This window comes from Podarcis liolepis (genome assembly GCF_965112155.1).
Source record: "Podarcis liolepis genome assembly, chromosome: W".
Taxonomy (NCBI): domain Eukaryota; kingdom Metazoa; phylum Chordata; class Lepidosauria; order Squamata; family Lacertidae; genus Podarcis; species Podarcis liolepis.
Window position 1 is genome coordinate 33,913,205 of NC_139568.1, and position 22,745 is coordinate 33,935,949.

The following is a 22,745-nucleotide window of genomic DNA, read 5'->3' on the forward strand; positions in this document are numbered from 1 at the left end:
TTTCTTTACATTTCCAACATTTCTTACATGTTTTATACATTTTTGCAAGTTTTACCGGTGTAATATACCATCTATAAATCATTTTCATAAAATTTTCCTTTAACGCAGTACATGCGGTAAATTTAATGTTTTCATTCCATAGTTTAATCCAATCTTTAAATTGTATATTGTACCCAAAATCTCTGGCCCATTGTATCATAACAGATTTAACTTCTTCACCTTTTGTATGCCATTCCAACAATATCTTATACATTTTAGATAAGATCTTATATTCATTATTTATTATTTCTATTTGAAATTTTGAATCTTTCTCTGTATATCCATATTCTTTAAGATCCTTTTTAAACAATTCAGTTATTTGAAAATAATGCAAACAATCATATACATACTCTTTTACTTCTTCATAGGGTTTCATTTTCCATTTTCCCCCTTCCTTAACAATCAAATTTCCATATGTAATTCAATTCCTTCTCATATTGATTTTTTTAACACTCATAACCTCTAATGGAGATAACCAGTGCGGGATTTTTGGTTCGAGTAGGTTTTTATACCTATCCCATATTTCTATCAACGATCTTCGGAAAATGTGGTTCTCAAAACCTCTATGGATTTTCTTTTTTTCAAGCCATAAGTAGGCGTGCCACCCAAATCTGTTATCAAATCCTTCTATGTCTAACAACTCTGTATTTTCTAATTTTACCCATTCCTTTAACCAACAGAGACATGAGGCTTCATAATATAGTTTCAAGTCTGGCAGGGCGAAGCCTCCTCTTTCTTTAGCATCTGTTAATAACTTAAACTGAATTCTTGGCTTCTTACCCTGCCAGATACACCTTGAAATTACTCTTTACCACTCTTTGAAGGTCACAGTCCCCTTGATTATTGGAATTGTCTGAAACAAAAATAACAATTTTGGCAGCACGCTCATCTTTATAGATGAAATCCTTCCCCACAACGATAACTTCATTCGTCCCCACACCTCCAGATCTTTCTTTATTCCATTCCACACTAGTAAATAGTTATTCTGGTACAAATCAATATTCTTTTGGGTTATCCAAATACCCAAATATTTCACCTTCTTCACCACTTCTATACCCGTTTGTTGTTGCATTGTTCCTATCGTATCTTGATCCATATTCTTAGCAATTATTTTAGTCTTTTTCTTATTCAATATAAATCCTGCCACTTGACCAAATCTTTCCACCTCTATATTTTTAACACTTTCCAAAGGTTCTTCCACCATTAAGACCAGATCATTGGCAAAGGCTTTAACCTTATATTCATTCCGGCCTACTGCCACCCCTTTTATTACCTCATTTTCCCTTATAGCTTTTAGAAAGACTTCCAGGACCATGATGAATAACAGTGGCGAAAGTGGACACCCTTGTCTTGTACCCTTGGTTATCCCTATTTCTTCCGTAATCACATTGTTAACAATCAATTTAGCCTTCTGTTCAGTATATATTGCCTTTATATATACACAAACAAATCTCAAAGCAACTTAACAGATAAAAACAATGAAAACTTAAAACACAATGTGTAATTTCATACATGTAGTGGTTGGGAGTTACTCGTGCGTAACCTTTCCCACTTTGAAGCTTGGTTGCATAGTTTAAACCGTTTTGACTGCACAGCCCATCTCAGCGTGGCTGCCTCAGTCGCTAGCAGAATCTGTCTGTGGGCGTTTCTTAAACCTTTGCCAGCATAAAAGCTGTTTGACACCCAATCGTCTCCGCCTCTCATTGCACGGAAGTCTTCTGCGCAGGGAGGGCGTGGGTAGTGGAGGACCAGTGCTCTCCTCACTGACTTCCAAGGAAGAATCCCGGAGCCCTTCCACCTCCTCTGCCATTTGCTCTCCTGGATCCTTGGTGTTACGCTGATTTCCTTCCCCCTCTATCAAGCTACGTCTCCCCCTTGTGCTGGTACCTTCCCCTGTAGAATCGGAGAGCCTCTCCTTCTCCCGTTGCTCTGATGTCAGTTCCCTGACAATACACTTCCATCATGTCGCCTGTTTTCTAAAGTAAAAAGTCCCAAATGCTGCCACCTTTCCTCATAGGGGAGTCACTCCATCCCCCTCATCATTTGGGCTGCCCTTTTCCTGAACCTTTTCCTTTTTGAGGAGGCGACCAAAACTCTACATAGTATTCCAAATGCAGTCTCACTGTAGATTTGTGTAACTGCATTGTGATGTTGGCAGTTTTATTTTTCATTCCTTTCCTAATGTTCCCTAGCCACACACTGGCCATCTAATCCAGCCCTCAGAAAAAGCTAAAGAGTCCTGCTTAGCCCCCCACCCCAAGGGTCCCTCTCTCATCCTAGAGTAAGGAGCTCATGGCTGGTCTGCAATCTCTTACCATCCCCACCCTGAGCTATGAGAGTTGGGAGTCCCAACAAAAGGTGCACCACCCCTGATTTAGTCCTGAACTCTATTGTAGGACAGGAATGGGGAAACCTGTTTCCCTCCCAGAGGTGCTGTTATAAACCCAGATTGTTGCTGGACTACAGGTATATGGTGTCATCCCTGCTACATTTGAAAGGTCTGCTGTGTGGTGTGGAACTCTGGCTTGGTGGACAATTTGGGTAACTTGTTGTTGTTGTTGTTTAGTCGTGTCCGACTCTTCATGACCCCATGGACCAGAGCACGCCAGGCACGCCTGTCTTCCACTGCCTCCCGCAGTTTGGTCAAACTCATGTTTGTAGCTTCAAGAACACTGTCCAGCCATCTTGTCCTCTGTTGTCCCCTTCTCCTTGTGCCCTCCATCTTTCCCAACATCAGGGTCTTTTCCAGGGAGTCTTCTCTTCTCGTGAGGTGGCCAAAGTATTGGAGCCTCAGCTTCACGATCTGATCTTTGGGTAACTTACCTGCCACAGATTGATTTGATCAAGAACATAAGAAGAGCTTGCTTGCTGGATCAGGCCAGAATTCCATCAAATCCCACATCCTGTCCTCACAGTGAGCAACCAGTTGTCCCAATGGGAAGGCTGCAGCAATCATGATCTGGTGTTTTCCCACTTTCCACCACAATAAGAGCATGTGGCAGCTTTTGTGGCCATGTTCTCCTTAGCTGTTGGTGGGTGGGCACACTTAAGAGTTTTTAAAAAAGCTAAGATTGAAGCAATCTTTGAGGTCATCTAGCACTGTTCAGGGCACAAATATAAGATGGGGGACACCATCTTATATTACTAACAAGGCATTGTTAGTAGTATGTGTCTTAGTAGATCACAAGCTTAACATGAGTCAGCAGTGTGATGCAGCAGCAAAAAAAATAATGATCTTCTAAACTGCATCAACAGAAGTCTAGTGTCCAGGTCAAGGAAAGTAATAGTACCACTCTATTCTGCCTTGGTCAGACCACACCTGGAATACTATGTCTCGTACTGGGCACCACAATTTAAGAAGGGTGATGACAAGCTGGAACGTGCAGAGCAGGGTGACCAAGAAGATCAAGGGTCTGGAAACCAAGTTTTATGAGGAACCATTGAGGGAATTTGGTATGTTTAGCCTGGTAAAGAGGAGACTGAGAGGAGATATGACCCTCATCTTCAAATATTTCAAGGGCTGTCCCATGGAGGATGGAGCAAGCTTGTTTTCTCCTTCTCTGGAGGGTAAAGGGAAGTCTTCTTTCTGCACATAACTGTTAGTCTCTTTCTGCACAAAACTGCTCCATTTTGGGGAAGCCTTGCTCCTCTTTTCTCTTGCTTTCTGAGAAGTCTTGCTCGTAGGTTTTTCCCTGCTTTTGCACACACTGTACGAACCTGCTCTTCACGCCTAGCTGACCACATCCACAGAACTTGATTATTACATTGTCTCATGCTATGATCAATCATTAGTAACAGACATCCCAAGCTCATGGAAAACAAACTGTACCTGTTCTCCATGCCTACCTGATTGTTATATTGTTTGTGCCATATTAATCTCTAGTTACAATTCAATTAGGAGGCTTCATGCCTGTCTAGTTCTAGCTCCGATTCCCAGCCTTTACTCCATCAATGATAAATGATCACATGTAATCCCCACTTCTCACATGTAATTCCCGCCTTAGTACTTATGTTAACCAATCACAAGTTTCTGTGTGTATGTATCAACCAATCAGCCACAGGCACACCTTTGGCAATGCTTGTAATATTCAATAAAAGAGGCTCTCAAGGTCCGCCCAGAGAGACGCCTCATGTTGCACCTGCCTCTCTCGTCTCCCGTGATTTTTCATTCCTACATCTGGTGACCCACGACGTGCCAGATCCCTTCACGCAGCCTCATACTTCACTCGACTGGAGAAGTCTTAGCCGGCTACACCGTGAGTATGGGGGGGGGAGCTTACAAAGTCCCAGAAAGTGCATGCTACTGAACTGCTTCATTTAGTCAGACAGAGAGGTGCAGGTGCTCATGTTTCTTTAAAGGAAATTGAACAATTGCTAGGTGAGATCGCATTCCAATGTCCCTGGTACCCTGAGGCAGGCTCCTTGGGGGTAGAGGCTTGGCAAAAGATTGGAAAAACTTTTTTTGCAGAACCCAGGGCTCCTATTCATTGTCTGCTAACTTGGCAGAAATGCGCAGTTGCCGTGGCAAACTTAGGGCCCCTGGCCTCTCAGGCGTCTCCCACGGCTCCTGCACTTCTAACTATTGCAGACAATCCCCCTCCTTACCCCAAGCTTTTGCCTCCTGCACAATCCTGCCAATCCCTCCCTCCTTTGCCTGCTTCCACCTCATCCATTCCCCCTCCCCCCCTGCATCTGCTCATACAGGAGCTATGCCTCAGCCCACACCCATCCCCCCTTCCCTCCCTCCTGTGTTTCCTTTGCCTGCATCCACTTCCCCCCCTCTTTCTCCCCCCCCACTTTCTTCCCTCCCTCCTTCCACCCCTCCCTTGCTGCCTCAGCTCCTGCATGTTTCACAGGAGCTGTCCGTGCTGCACTTTCTCAAGCTAGGCAGAAAGGTCTCCTATCCTTAGAGGAAGAATCTGCGTGGGCTGGTGAAACCCCATCAGCTTTCCCTGTCTCCAGCTCAACCCCATCAGCTTTCCCTATTTCCTACACTAACCCAGGCACTGCGCAGCAACAGGTGTTGTACGAAACCCTTCCCTATTCTGTAATGAGAGAATTGAGAAGGGCCATTGCTGATTCCGGTTTAAAATCCACTTATGTGACAGGAATGCTGGAGGGAATAGCAACTGCTTCAACTGCAATCGCCCAGGTCATTTTGCTAAACAATGCAGAGCCCCTGGCGGGGGTCCAAACAGGAATGGTGATGCCAATAAGGCTAAACCTTCCAAGAAATGCCCAAAGTGCGGTAAAGGCTATCATTGGGCAAATCAGTGCAGGAGTTCGGGAAACTCCTTAGGGGCCCCACTCCCGGGCCAGGACAAATAGGGAGCCCCCCCCCGCCGTTAGTCTCCACTATTAAAACCATCTCAAAGGATACACGCTCTGATTTTACCATCGACTTAATTAATCAAAAAACCAAAGACACTGTTTTACCTGGTGAAATTGTGCTTATGACCACCCAATTACCTCCTAAAGTCGCAGGCTTAATTTTACCCAAATTTTCTGCGGCCAAAGAAGGAATCCAGGTTATTCCTGGTGTTCTGGATCCTTTATCCCACTCTTGATATCGCCGCTCTGTGAAATTGACTAACGATTGTGATGCTTTTGTCTCCTTTTTCAGTAGGTCTGAATATATCTCTTTAGTTGTTTCTCTCTTAGGAGTCCCTGGATTGGCTGTATGGAATCGTATGAACGTTAATTCTTCAGCTTGTTCTGCAGAAAAAGCCCTGAATTTTACTTCAGAAGCTCTTCACCTTTTGAATAAAGAACAGAGTGGACTACATAATGGACTTTTACAAAATTGTGCTATTGATTATCTATTGATGATTCATCATTATGGATGTGAACAAGTTGACAACATGTGTCGTTTTAATATTACTGATAATTCCAAAGCCATTTAAAGCCAAATCTCTCATTTGCAAAATCTTACAACCACATTAATATGCCCTTGTCATTATATGCATCTTAATTTTGTTATGTTGCTTCCTTCAATGCGTTCCTGGCCTCATAAGTCCTTTCTCCCGGCTTCTCTCTCCCCCTCAACCACCTAATAAACTTCTTGCCGCCTACTTTGCGAAATGGCAACACCAACAGTAAACCTAAGGTGAGATGTGGACGGGCTTATTTTGGGCATGCGTTGGCAAACCACGTATCCCGAAATATTTTTGTCCCATCGACCCTGGCAAACTTATTTTGGGCATTTGCTGGCACACCACTAATCCTGAAATATTTTTGCCTTATTTACCCAGAACGCCTCGCAAACAAGAAAAGAAAGGGGCAGATAAAGGGAAGTCTTCTTTCTGCACATAACTGTTAGTCTCTTTCTGCACAAAACTGCTCCATTTTGGGGAAGCCTTGCTCCTCTTTTCTCTTGCTTTCTGAGAAGTCTTGCTCGTAGGTTTTTCCCTGCTTTTGCACACACTGTACGAACCTGCTCTTCACGCCTAGCTGACCACATCCACAGAACTTGATTATTACATTGTCTCATGCTATGATCAATCATTAGTAACAGACATCCCAAGCTCATGGAAAACAAACTGTACCTGTTCTCCATGCCTACCTGATTGTTATATTGTTTGTGCCATATTAATCTCTAGTTACAATTCAATTAGGAGGCTTCATGCCTGTCTAGTTCTAGCTCCGATTCCCAGCCTTTACTCCATCAATGATAAATGATCACATGTAATCCCCACCTTTCACATGTAATTCCCGCCTTAGTACTTATGTTAACCATTCACAAGTTTCTGTGTGTATGTATCAACCAATCAGCCACAGGCACACCTTTGGCAGTGCTTGTAATATTCAATAAAAGAGGCTCTCAAGGTCCGCCCAGAGAGACGCCTCATGTTGCACCTGCCTCTCTCGTCTCCCGTGATTTTTCATTCCTACAGGAGGGTAGGACTCAAACCAATGGCTTCAGGTTACAATAAAGGAGACTCCAACTATATACCTGGAAGAACTTTATGACAGTAAGAGCTGCTTGACAGTGAAATGGACTCCCTCAGGTGACTGTGGACTCTCCTTCCTTGGAGGATTTTAAGCAGAGGTTGGATGGCCATCTGTCATGAGTGCTTTAGTTGGAATTCCTGCATTGCAGGGGGGTTGGACTAGATTACCCTTGGGGTCCCTTCCAACTCTACAGTTCTTTGAGTGTATGTCCCAAAAGAACCCTAAGAGAGAGAATCTGTGATAACTTTTAAAATGAGGCACACATCCAAATACAAGGCCTTCAGCTCATCCCTTTCTCCCTCCCCTTCTATTTCTTTCTTGTTCAGTTCCTTCATTAATCTCCAGGAAGTTAAGCTGGTAATAGAATTAATGAAGTTAATTAAGAGGAAAAAGAGAGACATCAGCTTTCGCAACATTGGGATCATCACCCCATGCAGTGCTCAGAAAAGAAGGATCCTGAGCCAGCTGGAGAAAGAATTTGGAGAAAATAGGTAAGAATTTCACACGCCTTGAACGGCATTAAAATCCCTTTAACTGGGCCTCTTGATTCAGCAGAGTGTCAGTCAAGTTACTGGAGGTGAAGTTTACTCTCAATTGAGTCATGATTAAGTTGTTGAAATACTGCATTCAGTGTGCAATAGGCCCTCCAGATGCTGCTGGACTTCAGCTCCCATCAGTCCCAGGCAGTATGGCCTGTTGGCAGCGATGATGCGGGATACCGTCCAGCATCATCTGGAGGACCATGGGTTTCTCATTCCTGGTGTACAAAAGCACTGTAAGTATCCCCCCTGTCTTCCTCCAAAAGTGATGTCGCTTGTGAGGCCTTGCATGCTGCTGCAGTACATCCCAAGCAAATGAGACTACGCTTGTGCGTAGTCATCCCTTGTTAGCCTTATCTCTCACTTCCCTGAACTTATTATTTAATGAAATAAAAACTTCCCTCTGTTGTTTCCCTGTTGCTAAAATGTACGGTACATTGTTGGTTCCCTGGGGCAGGGATCTTCCCTATTTGTTGATGGTAGTCAGTAAAGCGTCTGTATACTGATAGCTCAGCACAATATCCCTGTGGGATGTAATCCATTGGTGCAGTCAAATGCAACATTCCTTATTTCCCTAGCGTGGGCACAGGCAGGGGGACATCCAGTCAGGGTAACGTCCTCTTCCACTGGTGTGGAGCATCCCTCCCCTGCATGTGACCTAGGAGATGGGCATCGCTCTGGCTGACTCCATAAAAGTGCCGAGTCATGCAGCCATTTTCTCAGTCTTGTTTGTCTTGCTTCACTTGCTTTCTATTCTCTTGTTTATCTTTTGCTGCCATGCTGCTCTCCTCCATCCATTTTGTTGTCTTAATGTAATTTTGCTGTCTGCTGGCTCTCAGCCAGCAGCACATGAGTTCAGTCTCCATATGAGATGAACTCAGACTCTTTATTGTGTAACTACCAAGTAAAGCCTGCCTTTCAGGGATCAAATGAACTGAAATGTGAGTAAACATTTTGTTACTTTACTCAGAAAGACTCTTGTGTCTTTATTCTTTGAAGAGGGATTAAAGGGGACACCAGGAAGGATAAAGTCACTCAGATTCGGGAAGAGGTAGACTCCACCGTGGCAGCAGGGCCGGGGCGGGAGAGTGCTAGAGTCCTGTCTAGTCAAGTTGCGTGGGATCAAGTCCAATCTGTTACCTCCGAGGATGTGGACAGGCTGCTTGGACGAGTGAAACCAACCACCTGTCTCCTTGACAGCCCATCCTGGCTCATAAAAGCAAGCCGGGAAGTGCTGGGCTGGGAGATGGGTGGTGAATGCTTTCCTCTGTGAGGGAGCCTTCCCAGACCCACTGAAAGAGGCAATTATTAAACCGCTTCTTAAAAAAGCATCTTTGGACCCAGCCCATATGGCCAACTATTGCCCAGTCTCAAAACTTCCATTCTTGGCCAAGGTGATTGAGCGGGTGGCTGTGTTAGCATTTCACTCCACCGTCACTGCATTTGAGATTGTTTTAAATCACATGCCTGTCTGAGAAGACTATGGGAACAGAAGACATCCTTATCTCTCTTTCGTTGTATGTACTTTGGACTGTACTTTCACTTCTTCTGTTCTCTCGGAAGAAAATGGACATCATTATGCTGTAGTCTGTATATAGTGTGTAAATAAATAGTAGATTAGATCTCTGTTGTTTCACGCTTCTTGCTGTGTTATGCCAGAAGATTAGTGTGCATATGCCAGCTGGTATATGTCGCTGAGTTCCCTGGAGATGAAGGGAGATGCCTTTTCCAGTGCTGCACACATCGGAGGATGCTCGGAGATACGGGGGCTTGCAGGCATCCCCAGGGCGTTTTCCTCCCCCCCCCAAATTTTTTTTAATTGGTTTTCTCAAAATTATACACAAACAAACACAACAAACATAAATCATAGCCTTATTGAAAATTACACTTATTAACTTTGTTAAGTGACTTCCTCGCTTCCCCTTGGTTGAATTTCCTTTTAACGGTTCATGTCCTTTTAACGGTTTTCCAAATCCCAATTCTTATGAAATTTAACTTCAACATTAACATCCTTAGATCCTAACCTTATGGAATTAAACATATTAATTCATCACTTAACATAAATAAAATCCTAAGCCAATCAAGTATCTGCAATCTGTTTTCAGTTAATTTAACTTAACAAATTTAACTAGATAATCATTAAATTTAATCCACTCTTCCTGATACTCCTCCTCCTTCTGGTCGCAGACTCTTCCGGTTAGGTTGGCTAGCTCCGAAAAATCCATCATCTTCATCTGCCATTCTTCTATCATTGGTAATTCTTGGGTTTTCCACTTTTTAGCTAACAAAATACGAGCAGCAGTTGTGGCATACAAAAATAATTTAACATCTTTCTTGGGCAATTCCAAACCTGTTATTCCAAGAAGAAAGGCCTCTGGTTTCTTTATAAATGTATATTTCAACATTTTTTTCAATTCATTATAAATCTTTTCCCAGAAGTCTTTCACCTTGGGACAGGACCACCACATATGATAAAAGGTTCCTTTCTTTTCTTTACATTTCCAACATATATTGTCACAATTATGATATATCTTTGCTAATTTTACAGGAGTCAAATACCATCTATACATCATTTTCATTATATTTTCCTTTACATGCGGTGAACTTGACCCCTTTCTTCCACAATCTTTCCCAGTCCTCAAACATTATATTATTTTCTTCATCTCTTGCCCAATCTATCACCACAGATTTAACTTGTTCATCTTTTGTGTGCCACTCCAACAATAGCTTGTACATTTTAGATAAATTTTTATCTTTAGTATCCAACAACTCGGTCTCCAACTTAGATTTTTCTTTTTTTGTTTTTTGTTTTTATAAGATTTTTATTAAGATTTTTACATTACAAAAAAGGGATAAAACAAACAAAAAAATAAAAAATACAGCCATTATTTTTCGTTTACTTGTTTCTTGGACCCCCTCATACCTCTCTTTTTTGTATTCCAATTCAATTTATTAGCTCAGCAATTTGTTTCCCTCTTTATCCTACCCAAATCTTTATTCTTAAATTTTTATGATCTTGAAATTTTACTTCTAAAAACCCATTTTTCATATTCTTTTAACCCATTACAGCTAGAAACCTCTTAATTTTAATCCAACATTATTCTAAAGTTCGTTAATTTTACAATGTCTCTGTAAATAATCTTTAAATTTCTTCCAATCTTCTTCCACTGACTCTTCCCCCTGATCTCGGATCCTGCCGGTCATTTCCGCCAATTCCATATAGTCCATCACCTTCATCTGCCATTCTTCCAGAGTGGGTAGATCTTGTGTCTTCCAATATTTTGCGATAAGTATTCTTGCTGCTGTTGTGGCATACATAAAGAAAGTTCTGTCCTTCTTTAACACCGATTGGTCAACTATGCCCAGAAGAAAGGCCTCTGGTTTCTTCAAAAGGGTATATTTAAATACCTTTTTCAGTTCATTATATATCGTCTCCCAGAAAGCCTTAATCCTTGGGCACGTCCACCAAAGGTGAAAGAATGTGCCTTCATTTTCTTTACATTTCCAGCATTTATTATCGGGCAAATGATAAATTTTTGCAAGCTTGACCGGGGTCATGTACCACCTATAAATCATTTTCATAATATTCTCTCTTAAGGCATTACATGCCGTGAATTTCATACTTGTGGTCCACAACTGTTCCCAGTCAGCAAACATTATGTCATGTCCAACATCTTGTGCCCATTTAATCATAGCAGATTTAACCGTTTCATCCTGAGTATTCCATTTCAACAGCAAGTTATACATCTTTGACAAATTCTTAATTTTGGGTTCTAACAGTTCTGTTTCTAATTTTGATTTTTCCACCTGGAAGCCAATTTTATTATCCAAATTATATGCCTCCATTATCTGATGATAATGGAGCCAATCTCGCACTTTATTCTTTAGTTTCTCAAAACTCTGCAATTTTAATCTATCTCCATCTTGTTCCAAAATTTCCCAATATTTCGGCCATTTAGCCTCCATATTGAGCTTTTTCTGAGCTTTCACTTCCATCGGTGACAGGCACCTTGGGGTTTTATTTTCCAATAAATCTTTGTACCTTATCCAAACATTAAACAATGCTTTCCTAACAATATGGTTTTTAAATGCTTTATGCGCTTTGACCTTATCATACCACAGATATGCATGCCATCCAAATACATTATTAAAACCTTCTAAATCCAAAATGTCTGTGTTCTCAAGAAGCAGCCATTCTTTCAACCAGCAAAAAGCTGCTGATTCATAATAAAGTTTAAGGTCTGGCAGGGCAAATCCGCCTCTTTCCTTTGCATCCGTTAATATTTTAAATTTTATTCTAGGCTTCTTGCCCTGCCAGACAAATCTTGAAATATCTCTCTTCCACTTCTTGAAACAATCCATCTTGTCTACTGTCAGAGCTGCCCTAGGTCCCAGCTCACAAAGGACCAACGCCAGTTCGTTGTTATATGCAAAGGTCTTTATTGAAGTTCATTTTCGTTTACACAGCCGCAGCGTGCAGCTCTACGTCTGAAACTCTAGACCGCCGAAGCTCCGGCTGAGTCTCCTCCCCCCAGACACCAGTTTAAGACTCTAGCCTTGCTCCACCTCTTCCTCTGCTCTTTCCTCCTCTGGGTCCGCCTGTCAGCTGGGGTCTCGCCCTTCCTAGACTCTTCTGACGCTGAGTCCCCTGAGTCTTCCCCCTGCCTCCAACGGGCTTTAGGACCTGGTTCCCAATCCGGGCTTTCTGCTGTCCCGCGCGCCTGTACATTTGAACTTGGCGCGCGCGCCCAGCCGGCAACCTTCCTCCTGACCGTTACACTGCTCCTGTCACTGCTTCCCCCTTCAGGGAGGCTAGCTGGACTTGACCTCCCCTCCGTTCCCCCACTCTCCGATAGAGGCGTGGTCAGTCTCGACTCATCTTCTCTCCCTGCTGGAGGAGACGCTGGCCCTGACACCTGGGACCCTTCCCCCCCACTACGCTCTGGTGGGGAAGCTGGCCCTGATCTCCAGCTGCTGCTTTGGGAGTCCCTGCTGGCCCCCCTTGCCCTGACCATCGGCGCCTCCTTCTGGGAATCTTCTGATTCGCTGGAGAAGCTCATGGAATCTCTCGGGTCACTGCTATACCCCCCTACGCTGCCCTCCGATTCTTCCCCTTCGCTCTCCATTTCCTCTCTCCCCTGTGCCTCTGTTCCTGAGGCCCTGACATCTACGATTTGCAATGCCTGAAACAAAAACAGCATTCTCGGCAATACATTCATTTTTATAGCTGCGATACGGCCCAACAAAGAAAGTTTCAAATTTGACCATATTTCTAGATCTTTTTTCACTTTGCCCCAGCATTTTTCATAGTTATCTTTAAATAAGTTCCCATTTTTTGCTGTCATATTGATCCCCAGGTATTTAACTTTCTTGACCATTGTTAAACCTGTCATATTCTGAAACCTCTCTCTCTCGGTTTGTGTTAAGTTTTTCTCTAAAACCTTGGTTTTTGACTTGTTCAGTTTAAACCCAGCGACCTGACCAAATTCTTGAATCAGTTCTAAAACCCTTTTAGCACTAGATTCTGGCTCCTTCAAAGTCAATACTAAGTCATCTGCAAATGCTCTCAGTTTGTACTGTCTATTTCCGACCTGTATACCTTCAACCAACTGGTCCCTTCTAATCATGTTCAGCAAAACCTCCAGGACCGATATAAAAAGCAATGGGGAAATTGGGCAACCTTGTCGTGTCCCTTTTTCTATTTTAAATTCTTCCGTGACCACATTGTTCACAATTAATTTTGCCTTTTGTTCTGAATATATTGCACTTATACCATTTTCAAAACCTTGGCCTACCCCCATACCCTGTAAGTTTTTTTTCATAAAAGTCCAAGAAATATTGTCAAAGGCTTTCTCCGCATCTACGAATATCAAAACTGCCTTAGTATTTATATTCTCTTGCAATTTCTCTATAATGTTAATTATATTTCTCACATTATCAGAGATATGTCTTCCTGGGAGAAAGCCTGCTTGGTCTTTATGTATCTCTTCCACCAACACTTTTTTTAGTCTTTTTGCTAAGATGTCTGCAAAAATTTTATAATCCACATTAAGCAGCGATATGGGACGGTAGTTCTTGAGCTGAGTCTTTTCAGTCTCTGTTTTCGGTACAAGTGTAATATATGCTTCCTTCCACGACTCTGGTGCCACTCTCCCCTGCATTATCTCATTACAGACTTCTTTCAAAGGTTGCACTAACCATTCCTTCAAAGATCTATAGTATCTAGAAGTCAGTTCATCCGGTCCTGGAGATTTACCCAGTTGCATATTCTGAATGGCACCTTCTATCTCCTGTTCGGTTATTTTATCACTCAACATTAATTTGTTTTCTTGAGAGATTTTTTGTAGTCCATTTTTCTTCAAAAAGTGGTCTAAATCAATTTCTCTCTGTGGCCCTTGTGTATATAATTGTTTAAAACACCTCTGGAAGCAGTTTCTGATCTCAGCTGGGTTCTGTATATTTCTTCCTTCCACTTCTAAGTTTGTAATTGTGTTTTGTTTTTGTCTTTTTTTCATTTGCCAAGCCAAAAGTTTCCCACACTTGTTAGCTGACTCAAATGTCTTTTGTCTCATTTGTTTAATTTTCCATTCAATCGCTTGATTCATCATTTTCATGAGTTCCACTTGATATAACTTTATTTCTCTCAAAATCTCCTGCGACTTGGGTTTAACTCTCATTTTTTTTCCGCCTTCCTTTATTTTTTCCAAAAAAAAATCCCTCTTCTCATTCTGGATTCTCTTTTTTAGTGCATTCTGTTGTATCAAGAACCCTCTCATAACCGCCTTACTAGCATCCCAGATTACGCTTTTTTCCCACATCAGTATTCATATTTATCTCAAAGTAATCTCTCAAGGTTTTTTGAGCCTTCTTTAAAACTTCTTCATCTCTAAACAAGGTGTCATTCATCCTCCATCTGAAGGAGCCAGTTAATATTAATTTCATCTCCATCTTAACAGCATTATGGTCGGAGCAGGTTTTAGGGCAGATTTCCACTTTCTTAATCTTTGGTGCCATTCCTCTAGTTACCCATATTTGGTCAATTCTAGTCCATGTCATTTTGGCTTCAGAAAAGAAGGTTCCCTCCTTAGCCAAGGGGTTCTTTATTCTCCAGATGTCCACTAGATCCAAGTTGTCTGTCATCTCAAAAAAGGTCTTCGGTAGTCTACCATCCTTGGTGACTACCTGTTTTTGTGCTTTATCCATATGTGTAGATACGACTCCATTCATGTCTCCCAGCAGAACAAGATTGTAATCCATATAGTCCATCAGGGTCTCATGCAACCTTTTAAAAAATTTGGATTTCCCCTCATTTGAAGCATAAACTCCTACTATCAAGAATTTCTCTCCCTGTATTTGAATTTCGACTGCCACAATTCTTCCTTGGTCATCTTTAAATATAAATTTCGGTTGCAATGTTTCTTTTACATATATGACAACTCCTCTTTTTTCACTTTGTCCGATGAAATAAACTCCTGACCAAGTCTTTTATTAACCAATAATTTCCTGTGTAATCTTGTTATATGGGTTTCTTGTAGACAAATCAAATCCAATTGCTCCTTTTTTAATAAATGAAACACAGATCTCCTCTTCTGAGGGGAATTTAGACCATTACAATTCCAACTTAGTAGTTGCAGAGCCATGATGTAGGTACTATGCTTCTCCGACTGCACCCAGTGCCTGTTCCTGTTCTGTTGGTGGTATCACCTTCTTCAACCGCTCTTTTAATTCAGGAGGGAGATCTGGTATATCCAAGGTTTCGCTTACAAGTGTTCTTAACTCTCCTTCAGCTTTCTTCTGCAAGTCTTCTCCGTGGTCTCTCCAAAATTTTGTTTTGTCGTCCTCTGATTTTATTCTTATCTTCTTGCCTTTATAACTGAAAGACAGACCTTGAGGGAATTCCCACCTAAAGAGGATTCCGTTACTTCTCAGCAGTGCAGTCAAGTCTTTGTAATTGGACCTAAGGTCCAGAAGATGTTTCAGGATATCCTTGAATAACTCCACTCTTCACTGATGTATTACCAAAGTTTTCTGAAAGTGCAGACTCAAAATTTTATCTCTCTCCTCTTTTCTTCCAAGAGTAATCAAACAGTCTCTTACTTTGTCCTTTCTCCCTCCTTTCCCAAGTCTGAAAGCACTCACTATCTTGAAACTGTCCTTCTCTAGATCTGGATTCCAAAAGCTTGCAAATTCCTTTGTAAGAAATTCAATCAAATTATTTTTCTCCAATTCAGGGACCGCTCTGACCCTTAAATTTGTCTGTTTCTCTCTCAGTTCAATCATAGAAAGAGTTGATTTGTGATCCTGTAGTTGTCTATGTATTGGTGGTATCTTCTGTTCTACCACAGTGGCTGTGTAGGTTGCAATTTCTTTTGCCTCATCAGCTGTCTTTCGTATTGAGGATGATTCCTGAACTAATCTCTGGATAGTCTCAGTATTAGTATTTACTTTCTGACCCAAATTATTGATACTTGTGGTGTTTTGATTAATACTTGTGGTGTTCTAATCGATTTTATTCGATGCCTCGGCAAGTTGTCTGCTTATTTTGTCCAAAGACTCATTTATTTTACTCAGAGCCTGAGTCAAGGCATCCTCAGCAGCCATACCTTTAGGTTTAGATTGTGTCAATGGGGTTGTTGTTGACAAGCCAGAGGAGCTGGGTACCGAACCTCTCCTTTGCAGTCCAATATCTGTACGCAATACTTTCCTGGATCTGGTTGCTTGTTGAAACTAATTTGTCTTTCCCATCAGCCATAACCTCCAAATATGAGCCAAGGTCAGTCACACATTCAAGATCAGAGTCAGAGTCTGTCAAGGTCAGTCACACACTCAGAGACAAAGCTTATTTTGAAATGGAAAATTCCCTTAATTCAGCTGCAGTTGCAGCACATTCAAAGTTCCTCTAGGGGGACACAATGTTAGCAACAGTCAATAATATTTTTTAAGTCACTTACTTTCCATTTCATCCCCCAGTCTCTGAAGGAGAACGTTTTTTGTTTCAATTTGTTTGTTAAATGTTACTTTAAAACCAGGAGAAACCAGGAGAAACCAGTCAATAAAATTGTATCTTAATTGTATCCTCAAATGCAGAGTTAGTTGTTACAAGGAAGAAGCACTTTCAGCGACAACACACGTCCCAAGCAATATTATTTGCAGTTCACAGCAACCAGTCTCAGAGGTTTGAGCAGTGGATTTAGCTGCTTTCTCTCTCTCTTTTTACAGGGAAAAACTGTTCAGAATCTTACCCCCCTCCTCCCCCTGCATCAGAGGGGGGCTACAACTTGTTTGATGTTCGGATTGTAGACTTTAATGAGGTCCTTTAAAATTCCTGCTTACAAATTCATTGCTTTACTTCTTTACAAAAACGGGAGGCAGACTTCCTTTTTGTACCTCTCCGCCTTCGGTGCCAAATCTTTCAAATCAATTCCTTTAATTGTCGAATTAACCTACTCACGGATCGTTGGTTTTGGTGTCAATTTTCAAGGAAGAATGCAGTGCTCTCCGGCAACGGCTTAGCGGCTTCGCTCCACGGAACAAGCAGACGACTCACAGCACAGCGCCACTTCCCCGCTTAGCTCTGGGACCCAAAACTGGGCTCCTTTGCCGATTGGGGGGGGGGCGCAAAAAGGTGCCCGCCGAGTCCCACGGCCACAGGCTTCACCCGCCTGTGGTTTTTAAGGGTCCCCGCTGCGCGGTAGTGGTAAGAACCCCAGTTTCCGCGGAGCCAGTCCCCTCCGTTTAAGGGGAATCAGCCATTTTCCGATAGCGCCACCCCAGAAGTCCCCAACTTAGATTTTTCATAAGCAAAACCATTTTTCTTATCCAATTTATACAATTCATTGATCTGGTGGTAATGTAACCAGTTTAGCTTATCTTTAACTTGATCAAATGGTTTTAATTTGTAACGTCCTTCTTCTTCTATTAATAAATCATAATATCTCAACCATTTGGTGTCCATATTTAGTTTTTTCTGGGCCTTTGCCTTCATTGGTGAAAGCCATCTGGGCGTCTTTCTTTCTAAGAGTTCTTTATATTTTATACAAACATTATACAAAGATTTCCTAATTGCATGGTTTTTAAAAGCATTATGGGCCTTTACCTTGTCATACCATAAATATGCATGCCAACCGAACACATTGTTGAATCCCTCCAAATCTAATAGATCTGTGTCTTCTAGTTGCATCCATTCTTTAATCCAGCAAAGTGCAGCAGCTTCAAAATAGATTTTTAAATCTGGCGGGGAAAATCCCCCTCTTTCTTTAGAATCCGTAACTAATTTATATTTAATTCTGGGTTTCCTCCCCTGCCAGATAAATCTAGAGAGTGCTTTCTGCCATTCTTTAAAGCATTTTGCATATTATCTATAATTGGGAGGGCTTGAAACAGGAAGAGCATCTTTGGCAGCACATTCATCTTAATCACAGAAATCCGGCCCATTAATGACCATTTTAAATGTGACCATATCTCCAAATCTCTCTTAATTTCATTCCATAATTTCTCATAATTATCTTTGTACAAGTTCAGATTTTTCCCAGACAGGTTCACGCCCAAATATTTAACTTTTTTCACAAAATCTAGGCCCGTTTTTTCTTGTAATAGTTTTCTTTCTTCATTATCCAGATTTTTCTCAATTACTTTGGTCTTGCTCTTCTTTAATTTAAATCCTGCTACCTGACCAAACTCTTGTATCAGCTCCAGTGCTTTGACTGCACTGGAATCTGGATCTTGTAATGTCAGAACTAGATCATCAGCAAAGGCTTTTAATTTATATTGTTTCGAACCTACTGTAATACCTTTGACTTGTTCATCTTTTCTAATCATAGACCTCCAGGACTGAAATAAACAGCAGAGGGGAAAGTGGGCACCCTTGCCTGGTTCCTTTCTCAATTCTAATTTCCTCTGAAATCACATTATTTACAATAATTTTGGCTTTTTGTTCTAGATAGATCGCTTTAATACCATTTATAAAATCATGACCTATCCCCATACTCTCTAAATTATGTAACATAAAACTCCAAGAAACATTGTCAAAGGCTTTCTCTGCATCAATAAACATTAACATTGCTTTACAACTCTTTCTTGCTTCTAACTTTTCCAAAATATCTACAACATTTCTAATGTTGTCTTTCATATGTCTTCCAGGCAGAAATCCTGCCTGGTCTTTATGAATATACTCAGATAAAACCTTCTTTAGCCTGTTGGCCAGTATGTTTGCAAAAATTTTATAATCCACATTGAGTAGGGAGATTGGTCTGTAGTTTTTAACATTGGATCTATCTTGACCCTGTTTAGGAATCAGAGTAATAGAAGCTTGCTTCCAGGTTTCAGGTGCTTTGCCCCCTCCCAAAATCGAATTAGATACTTCTACCAGAGGTTGAATGAGCCAGTCTTTCAATGTCTTATAATATTTCACTGATAGACCATCAGGTCCTGGTGTCTTGCCAAGCTGCATTGAATTTACTGCCTGTTCCACTTCCTGGTTTGTAATTAAACCTTTTAGTAGATTCTTTTTATCCTCCGGAATCTGTTGCAACCCATTAGTCTTTATAAATTGCTCGATTTTCCCTATATCTTCTTTATCCTTTTTATACAGTTGTTTATAATAAAGCATTTTCTAATGTCTGCAGGGTTCTCTACAGTTTTTCCTTCTGCATCAATGTTTGTAATAGTACTTTCTTTTTGTCTCTTCTTTAGTTGCCAGGCTAATAATTTCCCACATTTATTTGCAGATTCAAAATTTCTTTGTCTCATAGAATCATAGAATCATAGAGTTGGAAGAGACCACAAGGGCCATCGAGTCCAACCCCCTGCCAAGCAGGAAACACCATCAGAGCACTCCTGACATATGGTTGTCAAGCCTCTGCTTAAAGACCTCCAAAGAAGGAGACTCCACCACACTCCTTGGCAGCAAATTCCACTGTCGAACAGCTCTTACTGTCAGGAGTTTCTTCCTAATGTTTAGGTGGAATCTTCTTTCTTGTAGTTTGGATCCATTGCTCCGTGTCCGCTTCTCTGGAGCAGCAGAAAACAACCTTTCTCCCTCCTCTATGTGACATCCTTTTATATATTTGAACATGGCTATCATATCACCCCTTAACCTCCTCTTCTCCAGGCTAAACATGCCCAGCTCCCTTAACCGTTCCTCATAAGGCATTGTTTCCAGGCCTTGGACCATTTTGGTTGCCCTCCTCTGGACACGTTCCAGTTTGTCAGTGTCCTTCTTGAACTGTGGTGCCCAGAACTGGACACAGTACTCCAGGTGAGGTCTGACCAGAGCAGAATACAGTGGCACTATTACTTCCCTTGATCTAGATGCTATACTCCTATTGATGCAGCCCAGAATTGCATTGGCTTTTTTAGCTGCCGCGTCACACTGTTGGCTCATGTCAAGTTTGTGGTCAACCAAGACTCCTAGATCCTTTTCACATGTACTGCTCTCAAGCCAGGTGTCCCCCATCTTGTATTTGTGCCTCTCATTTTTTTTGCCCTAGTGCAATACTTTACATTTCTCCCTGTTAAAGTTCATCTTGTTTGTTTTGGCCCAGTTCTCTAATCTGTCAAGGTCGTTTTGAAGTGTGATCCTGTCCTCTGGGGTGTTAGCCACCCCTCCCAGTTTGGTGTCATCTGCAAATTTGATCAGGATGCCCTTGAGTCCATCATCCAAGTCGTTGATAAAGATGTTGAATAAGACCGGGCCCAAGACAGAACCCTATGGCACCCCACTAGTCACTCTTCTCCAGGATGAAGAGGAACCATTGATGAGCACCCTTTGGGTTCGGTCAGTCAGCCAGTTACAAATCCACTGAGTGGTAGCATAGTCAAGACCGCATTTTACCAGCTTCTTGAGACTGACCCAGAAACTCCAGTGGGTGCAGAATGCAGCGGTGAGACTCCTTACAGGGTCCTCGCTGCAAGATCACATTCACCCGGTGCTATACCAGCTGCACTGGCTCCCGGTGGAGTACAGGATCAGGTTTAAGGTGCTGGCTTTAACCTTTAAAGCCCTATACGGCCTAGGACCCTCATACCTACGGGACCGCCTCTCCTGGTACGTCCCACAGAGGAACTTACGGTCTTCAAACAAAAACATCTTGGAGGTCCCGGGCCACAGAGAGGTTAGGCTGGTCTCAACTAGAGCCAGGGCTTTTTCAGCTGTGGCTCCGATCTGGTGGAACACTCTGTCACAAGAGACTAGGGCCCTGCGGGACTTGACATCTTTCCGCAGGGCCTGCAAGACAGAGCTGTTTCACCAGGCCTTTGGCCAGGGCACAGCCTGACTCCCTCCTTTGGCAGTCTTCACAGAACTCTAGCCCAATGGTTGCCATCAATTTGATTTGAATTAATTTTAGAATGAAATGGTTTCCAATGTTGCATTATTTTATTGTTGTTAGCCGCCCTGAGCCCGGCTTTGGCTGGGGAGGGCGGGATATAAATAAAATTTGTATTTCAAACGAATCCGCAAGCTAGCTTCCAGGTATATTGAGGGGAATCTGCTCTGCTACATCACTTACTAGCATGAGTGAAGGAAGGATAATACTTATTCAATATATCCTTGCCTACTATCCTTAACATTCCCACACCCCCCCATCTCATTTGTTCTTGCAACAGCAGTGTGTAAAATACAGGTTATATTCCCATTTTACATATGAGAAAAGTGAGGCGCAACAGCCCACCTACTGACTCAAGTAATCTCTCCAATCTACCATGTGCTCCCTCGCTTGCTCTCTCACTGTTTACATAGTTTTCTATTTCAGACAAGAAGTGTGGAGTTTTCTTTAACTTCATAAAAGTGTGGTTTGTTTCCTTCTCAATCAGTTTCACCTCTCTTTTGGGGATGAGTGGTGGTGGTAAAGAGAGAAGTGTATTTAGAATGGCACCATACGACATTCCTTTTCTCTACAGAGTCGGGGAAGTTGACCTTGTGGATGGGTTCCAGGGCTGTGAGAAGGACTGTATCATTGTGTCCTGTGTTCGAGTGAACAGCATGCAAGGATCAGTTGGGTAAGACTTTGCTGTCACAGTGCGAGGTGACAACTGAGGTACCTCAACTTGGCAATTCTGACACTTAAGATGTGATCCTTGGGGTGGTCAAGTATGTGGGCCACTGTCCACAATTCAAGGTTGGAACAAGGGGTGTTGGAGCCCCTATGGTGGTCTTGTACTCCACTCTTGACCACCTGTGATGCCCATAAGGGATCTTATGAGAGGAGTTCCCAAAGTGTGGCACTCTGGCAGGGCCAAGGCTGTGTTAGCTTCCTCATTTCACCTCCCTTATCCCAATGAATTTACAATTCCTTATGTTGGCGAATCTGGGAGGGGCTTCCACTGTGTCTAGCTGGGGGGGGGGAGAAGAGGGGGCCTCTAACCAGTGGTAGCAACTCTTCTGGCTCTTCCAGAAAAAAGTAGCAGGATGTGAAAGTGCCTGCCTGTCCCACAACCCAAAAACTGTGTGTATGTGCCCTTCTGTCAAACTGCCTGGAAGGAACCTAATGGCAGTCTAGGGTAGCACACAATAAAAGCCAGATCTTGAAGCCAGAAGTTCATATTGTAAGTGGAGGTGCAGTGTGTGTTGAAGGTGAGGGGCACTTTGTCAGCTTACAACTGAACTATATATCTGGGAGGTGCAGGGAAGTTGAGGGGTTGGCAAGGCCAGAAGGAAGCATTGGGCTTTGGGGCAGAATGGAGGGCAGAGTGCCTCTCTTGCCTCTCCTCTTCTGTAGCTTCAGATGGGTCACAAAATGGGGAGCCCCTATCAGAGGGCTCCTGGCTTCGATGGGTCCAGTGCTTTTAGACGCGCCCCAGAAGAACTGCTGTTCAAGTGTCAAGGTGGGAGTCGAGAGCAGGTCAGGAATAACTCACAAGGGGCTGAAATCAGGCAAGCAGGGTTGGACTTCTTTTTATTATTTTATTTAAAAGTTGGGGGGGGGGGTTAGAAGGAGAAAAAATTTCACTGTTGTGCTAACGATGCATTTCTGTTTTTCAAGTCACCTGAATCACAACAAATAGTATTACAGTGGTGCCCCGCAAGACGAATGCCTCGCAAGACGGAAAACTCGCTAGATGAAAGAGTTTTGGAGGTGCTTCGCAAAACGAATTTCCTATGGGCTTGCTTCGCAAGACGACAATGTCTTGTGAGTTCCTGCTGGTTTTTTCCCCTCCCCCCCCTTTTCTAAGCCGCTAAACCGCTTATCAGCTGATCCGATCAGCAGATAAGCCGCT

General features: G+C 42.4%; 1 protein-coding gene across 1 annotated transcript in view; it reads left to right on the top strand.

Moving 5' to 3' along the window:
* The window catches only part of LOC310697710 (putative helicase senataxin), a 109,092-nt gene that overhangs the window by 81,617 nt on the left and 4,730 nt on the right, over positions 1 to 22,745 (top strand). The window contains exons 13-14 of the mRNA XM_083484420.1: positions 7,317 to 7,481; positions 21,429 to 21,527. Coding sequence (XP_083340546.1) covers positions 7,317 to 7,481; positions 21,429 to 21,527 — 264 coding nt within the window. The remainder of the gene's footprint in view (positions 1 to 7,316; positions 7,482 to 21,428; positions 21,528 to 22,745) is intronic.